This window comes from Panthera pardus, unplaced genomic scaffold (assembly GCF_024362965.1).
Source record: "Panthera pardus isolate Hobbes unplaced genomic scaffold, ASM2436296v1 HiC_scaffold_27, whole genome shotgun sequence".
NCBI lineage: Eukaryota > Metazoa > Chordata > Mammalia > Carnivora > Felidae > Panthera > Panthera pardus.
This window is the reverse complement of record NW_026526843.1, coordinates 36537748-36558771: the sequence shown is the minus strand read 5'-3', so window position 1 is coordinate 36558771 and position 21024 is coordinate 36537748. Positions and strand designations below refer to the sequence as shown.

The window sequence follows — 21024 nt, the reverse complement described above, 5'->3', positions numbered from 1 at the left end:
ACAGCTGGGCTCTGGCTCTTGGGTAGTAAATAGTTGCATGACATTGAGAAGACCACAAGATACTGAGCCTCTTTATATCTTAGTTTCCCCCATCTAAAAGGAAAAAAACAAATTGGATGATTTTCCTTTCCCAACCTAATTCGCGGTGCTATTGTGAGTGACAACTGAGGTGATGAATTTGGAAGTATTTTGCAAAGTGCAGAGCTTTAATTTATGTAGAAGATCGTTATCTTGAACCTCTCTAAGAGAGGAAAGTTATTGTGCTGTCTAGTACAGTAACCACTAGTCACATTTGCCTTTGAGCATTTGAAGTGTGGGGAGCCACAATTAAGATGGGCTGTAAGACACAGCCCGACTTCGAAGAATGGAAAAGATCTCATTGGAATTTGTTTGCATTGATTACATGTTGAAATGATAATATTTTGGATGCATCGAGTAGATTAAAATATATTATCAAAACAGATTTCTTCTGTTTCTTTGACCTTTTTAACTGTGGCTGTCAGAAAATTTAAAATTATGTACAAGGCTCCCATTATATTTCTATTAGCCAGAGCTGGTCTAGACGATCACATTCGGGAAGGGCAGAATAGCTAGGTCCCTCCTCAGGCAACTCAAAGCAGCCTGTTCAGTTAGGAAGAGAAATACTTCTGGATACAATTCTCCCATGAACCCACACACCCACTGCACCGCTGTTTTGTGTACCTTGACCTCCCCTTACAAAGTCTGTATATTTTGGTGCAGAATCCATTCTTTTTAAGGGGGTTGGGAACAGGGAAGAGTTGATTTTCAGGAATAGGTACACATAGGTTGGGAGGAAGGAGGGTGGGGAACATCGGGTTGCTACAACAATGACTTACTACTGAAGAACACCAAACTAATTATCACATTACAATTCTCTCAGCCTACCAGGGTGGGTAATTAGCTTCTTTAGAGGCTCCTTAAGGAAAAAAAAAAAAAAGAAGAAGAAAGAAAAAGAAAAGACTCCTTCCCAGCAACTAGCTACTTTGTCCTTTTAATTCAATTCAATTCAATTGGGGGTAGTTGCAGAAAAGGAAAAATTAACACATTAATGGCTGAAATGGAAACAGCCAGCGACACACTAGAAAGGTCTTCCTGCAGTTCTGAGGCCAGGCTTCCCTTTGCCCATCAAAATGGCAAGTCCTGGGTTAATCAAAATGGGGGCACTACACAAGCTTTCTTCAAACATCCCAGAGGAGACCTCTGGGCTCAGATTCTTCTCTGCTTTACCACAGTTCCTTGTCCTACTTTAAAGACAGACATGGCTAATGGGACTTGGATTCTACGAGTCCATCAGCTCTGCCCAGTAAGAATGAGAGCTCCTTATAGCATTATTATGTAGACGACCGAATCCTTCCTTAACTTGCGTTTAGGGTTTAACAACAGACATTCCATTTGGGGCACACTCAACATTGGCAGGAGTGGGGACTGAACTCAAAGGGAATAAAGTATACAGATTTTGATTTACTCATGGGAAGAACAGAAAAGAGACAAGGACTGAGGAATCAAATTATGACACAAATTACAGACCAAATCGCATCAATTTCCTAAACCTCAAGCCAACTGAACCATGAATTGGACCAAATATATATATATATATATATATATATATATATATATATATACACTATATATATCTATGTATATATATTACACATATATATACTATGTATGTATGTAATATATGTTACATATGCAATTACATATAATATGTATATGTATTATATGTATGTGTATAATATGTATATTACATATGTATTGCATATGTAATATATATTATACATATATGTATATATATTATACATATATATACATATATACTATATATGTGAAAGAATAAGAGAAATAGGTCAAATAGATGTCCATATATATATATATATATACACTATACTACTATAGATAGTATATTAGTATATATATTATGTACTAATATACTATGATAGTATATTAGTATATATACTATATATACTAATATACTATATACTATACTATTATATATAGTATATATATACTAAATATATATATAGTATATATATGAATGTCTATTTGACTTATTTCTTTTATTCTTTCACTATTACCCTCCTCTGAAAGATTTGTTTTATTTTATAACTTTAAATAAATATTTGCTTTCTCCCAACTCCATTGCTCTGTTCTTCTTAAAAAAGTATTTGAAAATTTAGCAAACATGTTCAAACCAGAATCAAACCTATATATTTTCTAATGAACTAGAACATCAAAACATTCCTTTAACTGAACCCGAACTGAGCCAATGTTTCATTTGGTTTGAGTCCCTGCTGCAGAGGAACATTTTTGGCTGTCGTTTGCCTTCAAAGGAAGGTAGTTAAAATTCCCTGGAAATGGCCTATCTTCTACAACCTTGAGTTTCTCAGGTTGAATGAAAAAAAATGTGAATCCCTCCCACAAGTCCCAGATCCAAGACAGACGAACACAGGATAGAAACATGGTGGTACTGCCATGTCCTAGAAAAGAACAAAGAATTTCAGCCCCACTCAACACCACTGTTCTTTGGTGAAATGGGTATTAACCTACCTATGTCCCTTGCTAAGAACTTGGAAAAACCTTGACATGTGCTGATGCAAAACTATGCATGGTCTATAGCTCATCCTTTTGGTTACACGATCCTTATTCTGTGGAAGCTACTGTACAACTCTATAAATTGGAAACAACCAATAATATTGGAAAATGATCTTTATCTCCAGATGTGTAAATTCTATCTTAACCAAAATGGAAACCAGGTCTTAGACAAGGTAAGAAACTTGTGCCACGTCACAAAACTGGGAAGTTGTGTCACTGGGCCTTCCTACAGAGATGCTTCCCTCTCCTTTTCCATATCCTATCCCCCTCCACTTGCCAGCCTGGCATGGTCCTGAGTGACGTGGAGGTGGGAAGGGGAAAATGGGTATGTCAAATCCAAACCATACCTAAAGTACTGTTTTGCCTGAGATCAGCTTTGTTCCTGTGAAATGTTCACAGAGTGGATGCCCTGGACATGGCTCTAAACTGCCATGGAATAGACAAGGTCATGTTACATGGATCCTTTTATGCTTTGGGGCTGAAATCATGTGAAAGATCTAGACACGTCATCTGTGTTGAGCTCAGACGTTCTGGAAATTGCCATTAAGGCTGGCCAGGCCAGCATTTGGCTTCATTGATGTTCATGAATTACCTGAAATAAAGATTTAAATTCTCTCTCCTGAGAACACCACTTTAGGTGTTTTGTTTTTTTGTTTTTGTTTTTGCTAATAGGGAGCAAGGGCTGTGTGTAATTCTGATATCTGCCAAGCAAAGTCCACTTTCCCTGCCTCGAATTGGTTTCTCTTTTTTATCCTGTGTGTGTGAATATATCTTCATTCCTTCTCTCTAACAAAGGTGCTGTGAAGGAGCAAAGGCAGATCTTGTCTGCCTTTGCCTAGGTTGGGATCTATTATATTCCTTTTAATCAGACAAATATTCATTACATCCTAACGTATTCATTCTCCATTTCTAATATCTTAGAGTCAGTGAGATGCATAGTTTCTAGAAGGGAAATTCTGTAGGTAGCATGTTGGCGATCATGTTTAAGCCATGTTTACTCACAGATGGTTCGGTTCACATGGGGTGGATGACCCAACTGGATACAGCCCACAGAGAATCCATTTATCTCAAGCTACTGCCGCCTCAGCATTTTTAAGTAAGAGGTTAGTGGTGGCTTAAAAATAGGTTCACCAATTCTTGGCCGTCTAAAACCAGGTCCACCCCCTACTCAAGAGGTGAAGATTGACCCTTCTTTCCTTGAAGGTGGGCTGGAGTTAGTGACTGCTGCTAATGAGTTGACTAAAACAGAAGTGACGGTCTGTGGCTTCGGACACTAGATCACAAAAAGCACTGCATCTTCTTCCTTGTTCACTTTCTTGAATCACTGTCTGGGAGAAGATCCTGCCAACGGCCATCTTGGAAGTGGAGCCTACAGTCCCAGGTGAACCTTCAGATGACTTCACCAACACCACACCAACACTTTGACCTCAACTGTATGGGGGATCCTGAGCCAGACAAAACCACACAGGCTAAGCTACTCCAAAATTCCTAACCCACAGAAACTATAAAATAATAAATATTTGTTGTTTTGAGTGGCTACGTTTTGGGGTAATTTGTTTTGCAGTACGAAATGAGTAGTACACATTAGAAATCCAAGAGGGGTGCCTGGGTGGCTCAGTCGGTTAAGCGTCCAACTTTGGCTCATGTCATGATCTTGTGGTTCGTGAGTTCGAGCCCCACATCAGGCTCTGTGTTGACAGCTCGGAGCCTGGAGCCTGCTTCAAATTCTGTGTCTCCCTCTCTCTCTGCCCCTCCCCGGCTCGTGCTCTCTCTCTCTCTCTCTCTCTCAAAAATGAATAAACATTTAAAAAAAAAAAAGAAATCCAAGAAAAGGGGGTGCCAGGTGGCTCACTGGTCAAGCATTTGACTCTTGATTTCAGCTCAGGCCATGATCTAAGGTTGTGGGATTGAGCCCCACATCAGGCTCCCAGCTCTTTCTCTCCCTATGCCCCCCCCCACTCATACACACGCACACATGCATATTCTCTATAAAAATAAAAAAAAAGAAATCCCAGAAACGATCAGTGATATTTCTGAAAAATGATTGGTAGGCAGTTATTGCCAGACTTTATGAATCTTGATCAAGCATTTAAAGTCCATTTTTTTTGCAAGACCCTGCCTAGAACTTGTACAATTTCATTCTTTTTTTGAAAATTTAAAATTTTTAAGTTAAAAAAAAATTTAAATCCAAGTTATTTAACATATAGTGTAATAATGATTTCAGGAATAAAATTTAGTGATTCATCACTTACATATAACACCTAGTGCTCATCACAACAAGTGCCCTCCTTAATGCTCCTTGCCCATTTAGCCCATCCCCCACCCAACACCCCTCCAGCAACCCTCAGTTTGTTCTGTGTATTTAAGACTCTCTTCTAGTTTGTCTCCCTCTCTGTTTTTATATTATTTTTGCTTCCCTTCCCTTATGTCCATCTGTTTTATATCTTAAATTCCATATGAGTAAAGTCATATGATTTGTCTTTCTCTGACTGACTTATCCATTCACTTAGCATAATACACTCTAGTTCCATCAACGTTGTTGCAAACAGCAAGATTTCATTCCTTTTGATTGCCAAGTATTATTCCTACAATTTCATTCTTTTCAAAAAATTTTTTAATGTTTTATTTTTGAGAGAGAGAGACAGAGACAGAGACAGAATGTGAGTGGGGGAGGGGCAGACAGAGAGGGAGACACAGAATCCGAAGCAGGCTCCAGGCTCTGAGCTGTCAGCACGGAGCCCGACGCAGGGCTCGAACTCACCAGCTGTGAGATTGTGACCTGAGCCCAAGTTGGACGCTCAACCAACTGAGCCACCTGGGCACCTCTCTATAATTTCATTCTTAATCTGAATGTTAAAACATCAGTCTTTGTAGTGTGAGCAATATGAATTTGTTTAGATAGGGGCATGTGCTGTTTTGTACGCTTCACCAAAACATTAGCAAACACTTGCATTTTTTACTCCTTTAGCAAATATTACCTAGATATTAACTACATCTCTAGCACCGTGCTGGGTGAAATAGGTACTTTTACATATCTGTTCATTCACAAACATTAGTTGAGCATCTACTAGGACCCAGCGCTGAGGATACAAGATGAACACGACATCTGACCCCTGAGGGGCCCAATATTTAGTTGGAGAAGTAGACAGGTACATACAGACTTTACAGCACAGCATGGTGAATATTACCCCCAGATACATGAATGACATGCTATGATAGTGCACGGAATGAAACTATTTCTATTTGAGGTGTTGAAGGATGAATAGAAGTTTCCAAGCAAAGAAGAGTGGTAGGGTAGAGGGATGGCATTCCAGGGGCAGGGAAGTAGGGTGTGCAGGGTCATGAAAGCATGAAAAGCTTGTGCTGCTTCTTCCAGTTCAGTTCTTTCTGCCTGAGAATAAAAATATGGCCGCTGATGTGTATGCTCCTGGCAGTGTGAGGCCAGAAGGACAGGCTGTTTTTCTAGGCCACAAGCATTTCCACGCCAAGAGGCTGCTTGAGTTGCCCCAATTGGAAGCAAAGATAGTGTTTGTGCTCTCTGCCCCAAAGTTCCCAGGCTGGAAGAATTCTCGTGGTGAACACTGAGCCTTGGGAGAACAAATAGAAGTCTTCTGGGCCATACAATTGCCTTTACCACAAAGAACTCAAATTGTCTGTGCATGACTCCACTCAGCTTCTCAACTTGAACTTCTGGGGCCCTTTGCCTTTTCAGATCAGTGTCACTCAGGCGGCGGGGGCAGGATCTTGCACCAGAACTTCAAAGGACACACTGCTGCCTTTATCAATAAAATTATGCTATGAAAAAAAGAGTCAGCTGAAGCAAATGTTTGCTTAGTGGCATAATTTGCATTTGGCACAAGCTTCTAAGCTTGTCACAGACTGATAAATAGTTCATGGCTTGGCAGTGATTCATACACCACATTTTTTAGATCACTCACTATCCACTAATTAAAATCCTGTGTGACAAATCTCTGTGTTTCCTTTCAGACCCTGGCCTACATATTTTTTCTCTTGTTGTGAGAATGATGTGAATTATCTTGTTTCTCTTTATGTGTTGACTTCTAAAAAGCTCAAAGTCAAATTGGAAGCTCAAGTGCCTCAACTATGTTGACACTTCGGGGTGGCAAGTGTTTGATATTTTGTTTTCGATTTTGCTTTTCTGTTTCAGATTGGCATGTGACTGGATTATTTCATTGACTGTGCTTTTGCTGGGTGATGTTGAAGATGGTGACTATGAGGACAAACACGACAATAAGCATTACAGGTTTCTGGTCTGCGTCCATCTGAGTAGAACCGGGGTTTAGCTGTGTCTCCATGAGTCCAAACAAGCCTGACGGTTTAGTCTCTGAGCGGATAGAATTGGTATCATGGAGACTCAGCGGTATTCACGGGGAACGCGTTGCCCTGCATGCAGAGGGTATTGGCCTCTGTAAATGAAGTCAGCATGCACAGTTAGGAGAAGAGCACTCACCGTCTTGGTCGTTACCTGAGTCAGCTGGAGACTTGCTCCGGCGCATGGGGCCAGGGCTCTTAGCTGAACTCTTCTGAGGGGTTGGAGAGGCCTTTGGGCCAGCTGTGGCCGATGGGTTTCCCTTCATGACTCGGCATTCTGGTAAAAAAAAAAAAAAAAAAAAAAAAAAAAAGACACAGCTCAGTAAAGCCAAGGGAGGAACGGGGCTCAGCATATTACCAACTTCTGGAAACTGGAGTAACCACCACAGGCCAAAGTACCCAATGGCTCGGGACTACGGGGTGGTCCTCACCGTCTGTGGGAATGATGGCTCTGGGGAGGGGGGCATGGGAGAAACTTTCAAAAGTCATCTGGGCTAAGCCAGGTGTTTAAATCCCTGGATTATGGAAACAAGGGAAGGAGTTGAAGAGCAGGTTGGGCGGGTTATTAAATAGTCAACTCGATCATTTGTGGACAACGCAGAAGAGCACCTGTTGACCTAATTAATTAATTTCCTTGGAGAAGAGATTGACAGCCGAGAGGCTGCAGCCACACAGATGAAACATTCGTGAGTAATCTAAAGGAGAAAGGAGGAGCTACCATTTATTGTTCATTGCATGCCATGTATTATAATAGGCATATTAGGGATGTCATGCCATTTTATAAATAAGCACTCCTAACTACCACCGCCACCACCACTATCTTGCATTTATAGAACTCTTTCTTTTTTAAAAAAAATATTTATTCATTTTTGAGAGAAAGAGCATGAGCAGGGGAGGGGCAGAGAGAAAGGGAGACAGAGGATCCAAAGCAGGCTCCGCACTGACAAGCAGCGAGCCCGATACGGGGACTCGAACTCATGAACCGTGAGATCGTGACCTGAGCCGAAGTCAGACGCTCAACCGACTGAGCCACCCAGGCACCCCTTTTTTATTTTCAATGCACGTTATCATAAAACCCTATGCCGGCTTAATGAATATAAAGGAGCCAGCAGTGACTGTCACTCAGAGCTTACAGAAAGCTCTTGGGTGTATCGGGGAGTCTGCCAAATGTTTCTGCTACTTGCCTCAACCTCAGTCCGACACGTGTGGGGCACTTTTTCCATGCAGATCACTCAGCAGCCCTACTGTGGTAATTCTGGGCACGGATTGTGCTAATGCGTTAAGAGAATTATCATACTCACGTTGCTGACGAGACCGCAAAGAATATAAGCCTCTTGCTTAGGACCACAAAGCAAGAAACGAGCAGAGCGAGGGCTAGCAACCAAGTCTCCTAAGTCCCAGTCTAGTGCTCTTTCCGCTATGGATTTTCCAACCTAGTGCTGTGATGGTCAAAGTGGAACCACACAGCTAGGTAGAGGGCAGTCTTTTCTTTGGACACTCTCTGGTCACTTCCTACTTAAAGATCTATCAATTACCCAGAAAAAATTAAGGGATCTTTTCTGACAAACTGAGTGTTTTTTTGGAAATTGAGTTAAGCAGAAAGCTCATTTTTGTTTGTTCTACGTCTTGTTTTGGTTGATGGACTTTAGTGATCACTGTCCAGAGCTGGAGATGCAGAAGGTATAGGAAGTTGCATATGACCCGGGGTTTGTTTAGCTATTTTATGGTCATTTGTCTCTTCTCAAAGTGAACACAGCAGAAATGCCACCTCTTTCAGGGTCTTTGTCACTTGAGCTGTTTGTAAAGTCTACAATACAACCGGGTTTGTTTTTCTCACCCCTCATAATTGGGAAATATGTTTTGAATGTGTCTTCCCATCAGGATCATTTCCTAACCCTGTTGCTGTATGAGCTAATCCGCCATTAACTTACACATGGAGCTTGGACTCAAGCAAAGGGAGGTGGGCAGATGTTCACCTCCTTCCTGAGATTAACAACCTCTGGAATCTTGAGTCACAGAGCAGGGGGAATGAGGCAGCAAGCCAGAAAGAGGGAAGAGGGGAAAGATTTGACACTAAGAACACAGTGGAAAATCTTTCTAAAATGGAACCATCAACATGAGCCAAGTAGCTGGAGGATGTTGACTACAAAAAAAGTATACATATAATATCCAAGTTCTGACTCCAAATTTTCCTTCCCATAGTCTGAGTCTGATTGCACCCGTCATCCCATGTGACACAATATGTGGTTCGAGAAATCTGGTCACTTTTGGGGCAGGTAGTGAGTTTTATTGAGTTTGGAGGCTGAGAATCTGGGACATCTAATCAACCTTTCACTTAGTGACTCATGTATCCAAATATACAGGAGAAAGACTGACAGTATTTGCCCTCGAAGGTCCATGCATGGATGTTCTCTGGTCCATATGAACCCATGGAAATCCTAAGGGTTAGAAGGAGGGAAGATAAGAGAGCAATCATATCCAGTGGTTGTGCGTACCATTTTCATCCAGAGAAAAGTCATCCTGAGCATAGCGAAATTTTTCAGGACCACAGGCAATAAACACATCGTCATCACCAAAGAAATCATGGAGACAGGTTACCTATGGAGAAAGCAGAGACATTGGATGGACATGTGATTATCTTGTGACAGTAAACATCATATCATGCTGGCAGGGGAAAAAAGTTTCAGGTCTGGGCCATCATCTTTAGCCCTCAGGGATCTCCATTTTTCAAGCCACCAGGCTCATAGTCTGCATCACAGCCCCTGGTGAGTAAAGATATACCAAATGCCATTGCCTTTCCATGTTTCATGTTTCATGTTTCCATTGCATTAAGAATAACTTCAAGACCATGTGGACATGATCCCTTTTAATAAAAGTTCACAAGCAGGAGCAGCTGGGTGGCCCAGTTGGTTAAGCGTCTGACTCTTGGTTCTGACTCAGGTCATGATCTCACAGTTCGTGTGTTCAAGCCCCATGCTTGGGATTCTTTCTCTCTGCCCCTTCCCTGCTTGGGTGCTCTCTCTCTCAAAATAAATAACGAAACTTAAAAAAATAGGTTGACAAGCAGATGGCCCTGCAAATGTTACCTTTTCTCAGAGGCTCAAAGACAGAGTGCTCCTAGCCTGACTCTGGGGCCAAACACGTAAGCCAAGGCAGATGAGAAAGGTCATCTGCAGCCTGAAGTAGATAGACTCTATGGCTGACCAAGATGTGGAAGCTCTTCTCGTCAACTTCATGAGTTTTGAAAGAAGGGCACCAGTTCTCAACTGATTTCCACCCATGAAAATTGGACTTTTGCTAAAAATGGACCAAGAACATGGAAGTGACCCAGAATACCATTCCTCCCTCAAGAACAAGAAGGGGAAAACTGTCCTGACCACTTAAAATTTAATCAAGAGCAATGAGTCCCCATAGGCTTGAGGCTCTGCTGGTAAAGCCATGTTCCCAGGATCCTTCCCACCCTCTAGTGCCCTATGCATTGCTGTTTCTCCACAACAGAGAGATAGTCTCCCCAACCCTTTTCTGCGCAAAGAAATGAGGGTCCCTGGGAAAGTATGTTGCTCACTATAGTCTCCTCACTTCTCAGCTTCCTAATTACATCTGATAATTAGTCCAGCACACGAGGGAAATCCCAGGAGAAACCATAGAGTCAAAACATTCTTATCCCAATCCTTAGCTTGAAAGTGTTCAAAGCTTCTAATTGTTCTAAGCTACCCATTCAAGCTGCCAGCGATGGCTTTCCAAAAGCACAGTGCTCACAAAGTAATAACAGCTTGCTGGGTGCGGAGAGCAATATTTCACATTTGAAAAAAATGTGCACATTAATACCATCACCCACCCCAACCCAGGTTCTATTCAGTCCTCATCTGCCTAGCCAAGATGATTGCAAGATTTACACAAAGTGAGAGATGCTTCAAGATTATCCCCATTGCGTCAGCCTCCCAATCATCCAGGAGATGCCAAGATAAGGGAAGACTTGGAAGACTGCCAGGTTTGCTCCTATAAGCCTTTTCCCAGCCGTGGGTCCTGACCTCATCAAATAGGCCAACATCCTACAGCCCACTTGTCCCTCACCCATTCATTCCACACTCATGTAATGACAACTAGAGCTACCCCTAAATTGAATGTTTATTCTGTGACAGGCACCCTGCTAAGTACTTCCGAATCTTTCCTCTCATTTTACCCTCACAACAGATCCTAGAGATCAATATTATTGTCATCGCTGTCTCACAGATGAGAAAACTGAGGCCCAGAGACAATAAGTAAATTACTTAGGTGGAAAGTGATGAAGCCAAACGAACACAGATCTATCGGACTCCAAAGCCTGTCCTTTTGGCCACTCAGCAATACAAAACTCATGCACAGTTCAGGCACTGGGGAAACAAGGATGTTTAAGACACGGTTCACGACTCCATGGAGCTCACAACCTGACGTCCCGGACCTTGGCTCAATAAAACCTGGAGCCCCTAACTTTGATACATTGTGTGTCTCTGAATTGTTTATCCCCTGGCACCTCCTTGACCCTGAAGATCTCTGCCATGCCCTCATGTTCGATGCTGGCCCTGACCCTGACTTTAGTTTTGCTTATGAGTTAAGGAAGCCTCATCCTTGGGTGCCCCTCCACTAGTGGCCTCTAGGGTGTAGCACTTTGTTTCAAGACCTGCCTGTATTCTCATGAGTGCTCACCTGCTCCTTCCCTTTCAAGCACTAGTTTCCCGAATGTAACAGGCAAGTTTATCCCTCTCTCTGCACGTCCCCATGGTTTGTGGTAGAGTGCTTATCGTAGAGTGAGAATTCAGCAAGGCTCTTTTTGTCTCAACCAAATGCAAAGAAAATAAGAAGGAGGCTTTGTAAGTTTACACAAACGCAGAAAAGTAGGAACAAAAAGGAAATTAATCTTGGCAAACAACAAGAACTAGCATTCAAAGGTTTTGAAAGGTAACACAAATACACAAATTTAGGAACAAGAAAGGAGCGATGATTGTGCATTCAGAAGTTCTTCTTTGCATAAATATGCTAATTAGTTGGAAAACTTAGATGAAATGAATGATTTTAAAGGAAAATGTAAATAATGAGGTTGGCTCAAAAAGAAATCGAAAACCCCAACCAACTACTGGCCATGAAAATAATTTAGTAAACACTTCAAACATCAACCCTTCCCCAAAAGGCACCAGAGCATTCATTTTGGAGGTGCTGATGGAAATTGCTTCCCAAGAAGAAAAACCAAAAGCTCAAAAGCAGTCATTGCAGTGACACGCCATGATACCCTATTGTAGGACAACAAAGCCTTCACAGATTGCTCTGGGGGTTGCTGTTACAATGACCCACCCTCCTCCAACCCCAAGCCTTTTTGCCCCCACCCAGGCTTTGGGAAAAGCCTTTGGATAACCCCTCCTTCGGGGAGCTTCTGAGAAAGGCAAAGCCCCCCTATGCTTCTGACAAACTCACAATGGTGTGGCTGGCTTCAAAAACATTCATTTTGCAATCCAGCTGTTCAGCATCAGGTTTCTTGTGTGATCCCTCCCCACATTTTACTGGCTCCCAAATGTAGACAAGTTCACATTGTGCATGTGAATACCCAGCTTTCCCAAATGCCTTGGATACTGAGACACAACAGCCCTCCCTGCCTTTGTTACAGAGTTGGGAAAATAGAAAGCTCTCTGTCTTAAATATGAGGAACCCAAAGCACAGAGAGTCAAAGTGGCCCAAAGATACACAGATGGCTCATGGCAGAGTTGAGGCCAGCACTCAGGTGTCCTGATTCAATTCCGGACAGAGCAATTCAGTTGCCTGAGAGAACATGTTTTCGTAAAGCCCTGACGTCAAAGGCTCGTATACAACCTAAATAGGAGAGTCCGCATGTGTCGTAATCAATGCCCGATATCCATCAGAACATTTTACTAGACTGAGAAAAGAAAACATGTATATGGATCATACTTTGAATCTACAGACAAGAAAATTCCTATTCATTACTGTAACTGGCAATGGAGAATGTCGTGGAAATGGAGGACAAGGAGAAGGAGGGGAGGAGGAGAAAAAGAAGAAAAAGGGAGAAGGAAAAGAAGAAGGAGCAGGAGAAGAATGGAGCTCTCTTCCCAAATGAAGCTCACTTCCCAAATGAAACTCAGCTCACACCTGCTTTTGCAAATTCCATGGAGGTAACGTGACAGAAAGTCCACCTTAGCCTACGTTGCAAATGTAGAATTTTGCAACTTGGATTTTTTAGATAACATTTCAGTCATGAGGTGGCATCAGAAGTGGTAAAAATAATAATCATTATGATACCACTTACAGCATCCCCAGAGATCAAGGGTCCTGCTGACATCAGCTTTTGTGTGAGTCACACTCGGGCCTTTAAGTCAGGGACGAGAGCACAAGATCATAATGCCTGTCTTTGTAATTAATGAACTGCCCGCACAAAATCAATAAAATCAACTCATATTAACATTGAACCATTAACTCACTGTTCTTCCTTTAAAAAAAAAACAAACAGCAGATATATTAGCTGCGAATGGCAAATTCACTCCGTGGCTTGATTTAAGCTTAATTAGATTCTCCACATGTTACAGATGCTGGCGGTTAGTTCTTGTAGAGTAGACTCTACATTTCATGATCTAATTGTGCAGAGAGAAATGTTATCTCAGAAGCAAGGTCTTGTATATGTATGAGACTCGCTTTCAACATGCAAAATATTTTCACTGAAAGTTCAACTCCACTAATATTCATTCATGAAGCACTTAACTATGGCAAAGGGACTCTGTGAGAGATATAGTCGGTCACAATGAAAGGCTCCTGCTTTCAGAATTGCCAGCATAATAAGCGAGTCAGAACTACACACATAATTGGAATACGAGGCAGACTGTTGTTAGCACTGTTACAGAGACACAAAGAGCCGGGGGAACACAGAAGACAAAGAGAACAATTCTAATCACGAGAAGTGGGAAGACTTCATAGAGAAGGTGACAAAGGCGAAGCCCACAAAGAATCTGGGTCTTGAGGGATGTGTGGGATATAGGTTGATGGAGATAGACGTAAAGGGGATTCCAGGTAACTGCACAAATAAAGGCAGGAACATGTCTTTTCCTCTTTTTTTTTATATTTATTTATTTTGAGAGGGAGAGAAAGTAAGCACCAGCAGGGGAGGGGCAGAGAGAGAGGGGGGGTGAGAGAATCCCAAGCAGGCTCCATGCTGTCAGCGCGGAGCCTGACACAGGGCTCCATCCCATGAACTGCAAGATCATGACCTGAACCAAAATCGAGTCAGACACCCAACTGACTGAGCCACCCAGGCGCCCCGGAACACGTCTTTTCTTAAGAGTCCTAGAAAGAAAGAACTGCATCTCATCAACTACAGTCACAGAGATTCTAAGCACAATTGCCTGGATCCATCCACCGGCCTTGCAGTTGCCTCCTAGTGAGATGCAGGGTGAAGAGAAGGGCAGAGAGTGTCTATGGGAAGAGGAGTGGCCCCAGTGGTGAAGAAGGGGGAATCTTGTGGCAACGAACACAACCCACACTGATTTCCCAGTCTTGCCAACACTGTATCCAGCCCATCGAGAGTGGCTGGCAAGCTTTGCAAAATGAGTTAATGAGAGATTCAGTAAGCCTTACGGATGCGGCTTCTTCTAAAAGTTACCGCCATTCTTATTCTGGAACATTTCCTGCCGGCAGCCCTGGTTGGGCTCCAGAGGCTGGCACAGGGTTGGCTTGGTGAGCTGAGACAGTGCTTCTGAGACAACCCTGGCTTGCTTGCTTATCAACTTTGTTTTCCCGTACTTATCCTGAAGTCTTACTTGTGGCTTCTCATGACAACATTCTTGCCTGGGTAAACAGCTCCTTGGTTCTACAGTACCTCTCTTGGCACATGCATCACATGTTCAAGGTCTTGAACTTCCCTAAAATCTCTGGTGACAAAATAGCAATGCCACTTGCGTTTGTAAAATATTTTCACTGTTTTCAAAGTACCTCCACATCTATAGGGTCTTATGTTCTCTTCCACACCTCCAGTTCTCCAACCAGGTTTCCATCCCCCTCACTCGACCAAGGCTGCACTTGTCAAGGTCAACAATGACTTTCATCTTGTCAAATCCCCCTGTCATTTCTCCGGATTCATCTTACTCAACTGCCTAGCCAACACCGGACATAAGCTGAGCAAGTCCTCCTCCTTAAACACTTGTCCCTCTTCACTTCTGGAATCCCATAGCCTGCTGGATTTTCTCCTCCCTCAACCTCCTTTGCTAGATTCTCTTTTTCTTCCAGACCACTCCGTTTTTGAAAGCCCCAGTGCTCAATTCTCAGATCTCCTCTCTTCTTCATTTCCATTTTATGTACTAGGTGATCATAGGCAGCCCCGAGGCTTTACATACTTTCTATACACTGATAACTCACACAGAAACAAACATCCCTAAGCCCTTCTTATCACTGAACTCTAGACTCATATATTCAACTGCCTGCTTGATAGCTCCATGTGGTTATCTGATGGGCATCCCAAATTTAAATGTCTAAGATTAAACTCTTATTTCTCCCTCCCCTCCAAATGGTTCCGCAATTCCCCTAGTTGCCCAAACCAGAAACTTATGACTCATTTGTTACTAGAAGTCACATTTTCCCTTCTCTGTTGTCACTGTTCTACATCAAGAACTAGGATAGTAGCCTCATAACCAGTCTGTTGGTCGCACACCCCCACCGCCCCCTACACATACACTTGTACTGCTCTCCATACCGTGGTCACGGCTGTACTTTACCATTTTGTTTTAAATTAACTTGTTTATTTTGAGAGAGAGAGAACGTGTGCACACGTTTGAGCAGGGGAGGAGCAGAGAGAGAGGGAGAGAGAGAATCCCAAGCAGGCTCTGCACTGTCAGCGTAGAGCCCAAGGCGGGGCTCAAACTCCCAAACCGTGAGATCATGACCTGAGCCAAAATCAAGAGTCGGGCGTTTAACCGACTGAGCCACCCAGGTGCCCCAGTACTTTGCAATTCTAATAAGGCAGTTCACTCCTCTGCCTAAAACCCTTCAGCCTGCCCACCATAGATAGAATAAACTCCAATTTTTTTTTTTTATCTTAGCTCCACAGTATCCAATCTTTTATGCTACACATGCTAGCTGGCTCCAGTCAGACTCTGTCTTCTTTCTGCCACTCAAACACATCAAGACCTTTCCTGCTTCAGGGCCTTCAAGCTTGCAGTTCCCTCTACCTAGAGGATAGAATACCTTCCCAGATATTCACAGGGCTAGCTGCCCCTTCACAATCAAATCTAAACCATCACATAAATTTAAGTCTGTGCGGCCCTCAAATTACATGCCATTGTTGCTTAGAATTGTAGTTCTTTTAGGGGTGCCTGGGTGGCTCACTCGGTTGAGCATCCGCATCTTGACTTCGGCTCAGGTCATGATCTCACGGTTCATGAGACTGAGCCCTGCATCAGGCTCCGCACTGACAGCCTGCTTAGGATTCTCTCTCTCCCTCTCTTGCCCTGCCCCTCCCCTGCTCGCTCTCTCTCTCAAAATAAATAAACGTTAAAAAAGAATCTCAGTTCTCTTATTTCACCCTACAAATTAGTAATTATTATTTTAATCACATTATACAGTTAATATTGTTTAGATTTACCTACATATCTACCAGTACTATTTGCCTACCATTCCTTGTTACACCTTAGATCTTTCTCCCGGGGTCGTTTTAAAATTTGACACCTGTTATGGGGTGTTTGGGTGGCTCAGTCCATTACATGTCCAACTTCGGCTCAGGTCGTGATCTCATGGTTGGTGAGTTCGAGCCCCTCATTGGGCTCTCTGCTGTCGGCATAGAGCCAGCTTCATATCCTCTGTCTCACTCTCTCTCTGCCCCTCTCCCATGGGCTCTCTCTCTCAAAAATAAATGAATAAAACCAGGCACCGTTAGACCTTCCCACTCTCTTTTGTGTCTCAACCTCACCTTTATATTTTATATCTTCTTATCTCTCGGTGCCCCATTCTGGAAAAAAAAATTTTTTTTTTCTATCTTCTTATCTCTCAGTGCTCCATTCTGGAAAAAAAAAAATCTCCAGATCTGCTGATCACTCTTTATTCAGATGTGTTTCATTTGCTGTTTAGTCCACTCATTGAATTCTATTTCATTTCCCCCACATTTGCCTGGTCATAACTGATAATTGCTTTTGCTTATCCCATTTTGATTACATGTTTTGTTTCTTTAGACAAGCCATCTGGAGTTGTTTTATGTCCTGTATCTGATTAATTCTAGTGTCTGAAATCCTTGGAAATCCAAATCTGTTGTTTGTGCTAACTCTCCCTTGTGGCGGTTTATTTTCTTGTATGTTTGATATATATAAATATTGTGAGCTCCTATTCGATTGAGCTAATTCTTGGGGAATCCTGCGTGGTCTAGGTTGGGGATCCTTTCCTCCCCAAAAGGCGTGGATTTGCTTCTGCCTTGTGCCGGGAGGCATTAACAATGTGGGGCTACCTTTACTCAACTGTGCTTTCCCTTGTGACAGGAGTATAAATTTGAACTCCAGACCTGTGTTAGAACACGCTTTGCCCTGCAAATTCTCAGGGGAATGTTTGCAGTAGCAGCAGCCGGGGCAGCGGTAAGACTATGTTCCTGTTTATTCTGTTTCCCCCCCGGGAGTCATGACAGAAACAAACAAGTTTCCAGGTAAGTTTTCTGGTGTGTCTGCTTTTTAGGGTCTTGGCCTAATGTGGAGACTGCAGCTTCCGGTGTCTCGCTTTTCCAGGACCTTGTGTGCCCTTGCATTTCTGTTAATATCCCAAGTGCTGGGCTCCAGTTATGGGGCTTTGCCTCCAGGGAAGCCCATGCTTTTCCTTACTGCCTGCTGGTTCTTTGTCTCTTTCCTGCTTTTCCTTTCTGCAAACTTACAAAAGCATTTAAAAATGTTTGTCTGGGGCGCCTGGGTGGCTCATTCAGTAAAGCTTCTGACTTCGGCTAGGGTCATGATCTCAGGGTTCAAGGGTTCGAGCCCTGCGTCGGGCTCTGTGCTGACAGCTGGGAGCCTGCAGCCTGCTTCCGATTCTGTGTGTGTGTCTCTCTCTCTTTGCCTCTCCCCTGCTCGCCCTGTCTCTCTCTCTCTCAAAAATAAACATTAAAAATACATACACACATACATACATAAAATGTCTGCTGCGGTTTCCTCAAAAAGCTAAACATAGATTTGCCATATAATTGGGTTCCTGGACCCACTTTTGATGTGTGGTGGTGGGGGTAGACATGGGGTTCCTCCACCTCCCCAGTAAGCAGTGCTCTGACATTTGCAGAATGTCTTACAATTCAACTCAGTTCTGAAACTATTAGGAGATAAGGTCAGATTCCACAGTTAAGGGTTCAGTCCTAAAATATCCTCGCTCCCCACACCAGATGCCAGTCACAAACCCAGGGTGTTGTGTTACCTGTGCTTCTTATGCTATAAATCACAGGTTACACTTTTCCAAATTTGGGGAGATAGGGCAGACTTGCTTCGGGTCCTTTAATGCTGGAGGATAAGCCGGGGGACCCTTTGGCCCTCCCAACCTTTGGTAGTGCTGTATTAAAACCTTTGTTTTAACCCTATAAATGTCATTTTACTCATCCTACTTTTTAAAAAATGTTTTATTTTTGAGAGAGAGAAAGAGAAAGAGAAAGCATGAATGGGGGAAGGGCAGGGAGAAAGAGAGAGAGACAGAAGATCCAAAGGGAGCTTTGCTCTGCTCTGACAGCAGACAGCCGGATGGGGGGGCTTGAACTCACAAACCATGAGATCATGACCTGAGCTGAGGTTGGACGCTTAATCGACTGAGCCACCCAGGCTCCCCTCATCCCACTTTTAAATAGCCATCTAAAGATTTCCACCCTGCAGGACGAACCCTATGACTCCTTCTTTTCTGTTTTTTCTCCCATTGATATTTGCCTTATTTCCCTTATATCTCAGGACAGCACTCCCCCCCTTATTCACAAGGGATACACTCAAAGACCTTCCCAGTGGATGCCTGAAGCCGTGGGTGGTGCGAAGCCCTATATATACTATATTCTTCCTATGCATACCTGGTATATAGTTTAATTTATAAATTAGGCACAGTAAGAAATTAACCACCATAGTTAATAATAAAATAAAACAATTATAATAAGATACTGTAATAAAAGCTATATAAATGTGGTCTCCCTCAAAATATCTTATGGTACCCCACTCACCCTTCCTCTGTTTGCAGTGATGTGAGATGATAACATGTCTACAGGATAAGATGAAGTGAGGTCATAGGCATTGTGATGTAGCATTAGGTAACTACTGACCTTCTCATGATTCATCAGAAGGAGATGATCTGCTTCCAGGCTGTGGATAACTGAAACCACGGCTGAGGGGGGACTACTGTAACCGTTTCAGAATTTTCACCTTGTTGAGAAGAGTCTCTTGACTCTCCCCTCGGCCTCTCCCCATTCCCTTGTTAATTAATCTAAAAGTTTCAATTAGTATCCGTTAAGATCCCCAAAGGGGGGGGCTGAGATAACCAATCTGTTAAGACTTCCCAGATTGTTTTTTGGTTTTGCAGCAATATGGGGTGCCCAAGTGAAAGGGGTCCCCTTATCTACAGACTTTGCCGTGACCTGGGTCATGGGCATATTCAGTGGGTGAATATCCTGATCATCATAAACCAGACCTACATGGGCATATACACAAAGTATATCAGCTGTTTCATCTGGGGTATTCTACTTGGCATTCATAGAGGGAGACAGTCCCCCTTCTCAGAGTAAACAGGCCTTACAGTGGCTTTTATCCAGTCCACCAGGCTTAGGAATAACCTCTTGTGTGTCTGGATCACACATAGCCACTCTCATTCTCATAATCCATTTCAATAAAAGTTCCTCAGGAAGCTGATGGTACTGATCCACAAAGCAAAACATCTTCTTTACACTACACTCCCTGGGTTTCAGTAGTTTCCTGGTTTGGCCCTTCCCCCTGTTGACTACCTTCTTGGCGACCAGAGGTCTTAAAGGGACTTTCTGTTGCCCTTGCACAGTTTTCACCTTGCGTGGGCTGGGGCAGCTTTGAAGCTGGTGGACTAAGCTCAGACCCACTGAAATGGGTGTTTGGTCTAACATCAAGGTCTGACACACTATTCTCTTTTACTTTTATCTATTACAGATAACAATAACCAAGGGACTGAATATCTTTGCCTCTCTCTTATTAGTTTGCACTTCCTTATGCATGTGGCGAACCAATGCCCAGGAGTTGGAAACACCGCTAAATTCTACTAGCAACTTTTTACCTCCAGGAAAAGCTCTAGTAAAAGCTGTGCTGCAGTCCCATATACCCTGGATGACCATGTGGCCACCCAGGAATTAAAATTCCATCATCCCCCACCTTTTCAACCTCTCTCTTCCCAAACCATATGTTTCCATGAGCCACGGCCCCTTCCAGCAAATCCCACTTCGCTGACACCAACTACAAAGTTCCGGTTACCAACTCCAATGTGTGGGTATGTGTAGATGCTGGCGGTTGTGTTGACACTATCTACTCGGAGTAGCATTGATTCTCACGGGTTAAGGGCTCAGTCCCACAAGACTGCCCCACTCTTGCCCTTCAGATGCTACTTCTGACTGACTGGCTACAGATCAGAGGTTCTCACGACCCCCTCCTGGGGTCTGATCAATTTCCTTAGCGTGGCTCACGGAACTTAGGAAACCAGTTTGCTCACTATAAACTGTGATTATCAACTACACACTGTGGTTTGTGATAAGGGCTATAATCCAGAAACAGCCAGATGGAAGAAATGCATGGGGCAGGGTATGGGGAATGGACACAGAGCTTCCGTGCTTCCTGAATGTGTGGCTTTTCCTGCAGCTCCACGTGTTCGGCCACACGTTTGGGCTCTTATGGAGGCTTCTTTACATAGGCATGATTGATTATATCATTAGCCTTTGGTGATCCATCCATTCAAAATCCAGTCCCTCTCCCCTCTCCAGAGGTCTGGAGGGCAGGACTGAAAGTTCCAACACTAATCACCTAGTTGATTCTCCTGGCAACCAGCCCGCATCCTGAGGAGCTTTCCAAGAATCTCCTTATTACTATAACAAAAGATACCTTTGTCATT

At 43.1% G+C, this 21024-nt stretch overlaps 1 protein-coding gene across 3 annotated transcripts in view; it reads right to left on the bottom strand.

The window, feature by feature from the left end:
* The window catches only part of DCX (doublecortin), a 109311-nt gene that overhangs the window by 22217 nt on the left and 66070 nt on the right, over window positions 1-21024 (bottom strand). For 2 of the 3 annotated variants that reach the window (XM_019426878.2, XM_053891247.1), the window contains exons 4-5: window positions 9441-9543; window positions 7085-7222 (exon numbers count right to left, since the gene is read on the bottom strand). In XM_019426878.2, coding sequence (XP_019282423.1) covers window positions 7085-7222; window positions 9441-9543 — 241 coding nt within the window. The remainder of the gene's footprint in view (window positions 1-7084; window positions 7223-9440; window positions 9544-21024) is intronic. The other variant, XM_019426880.2, reaches the window with a different exon arrangement.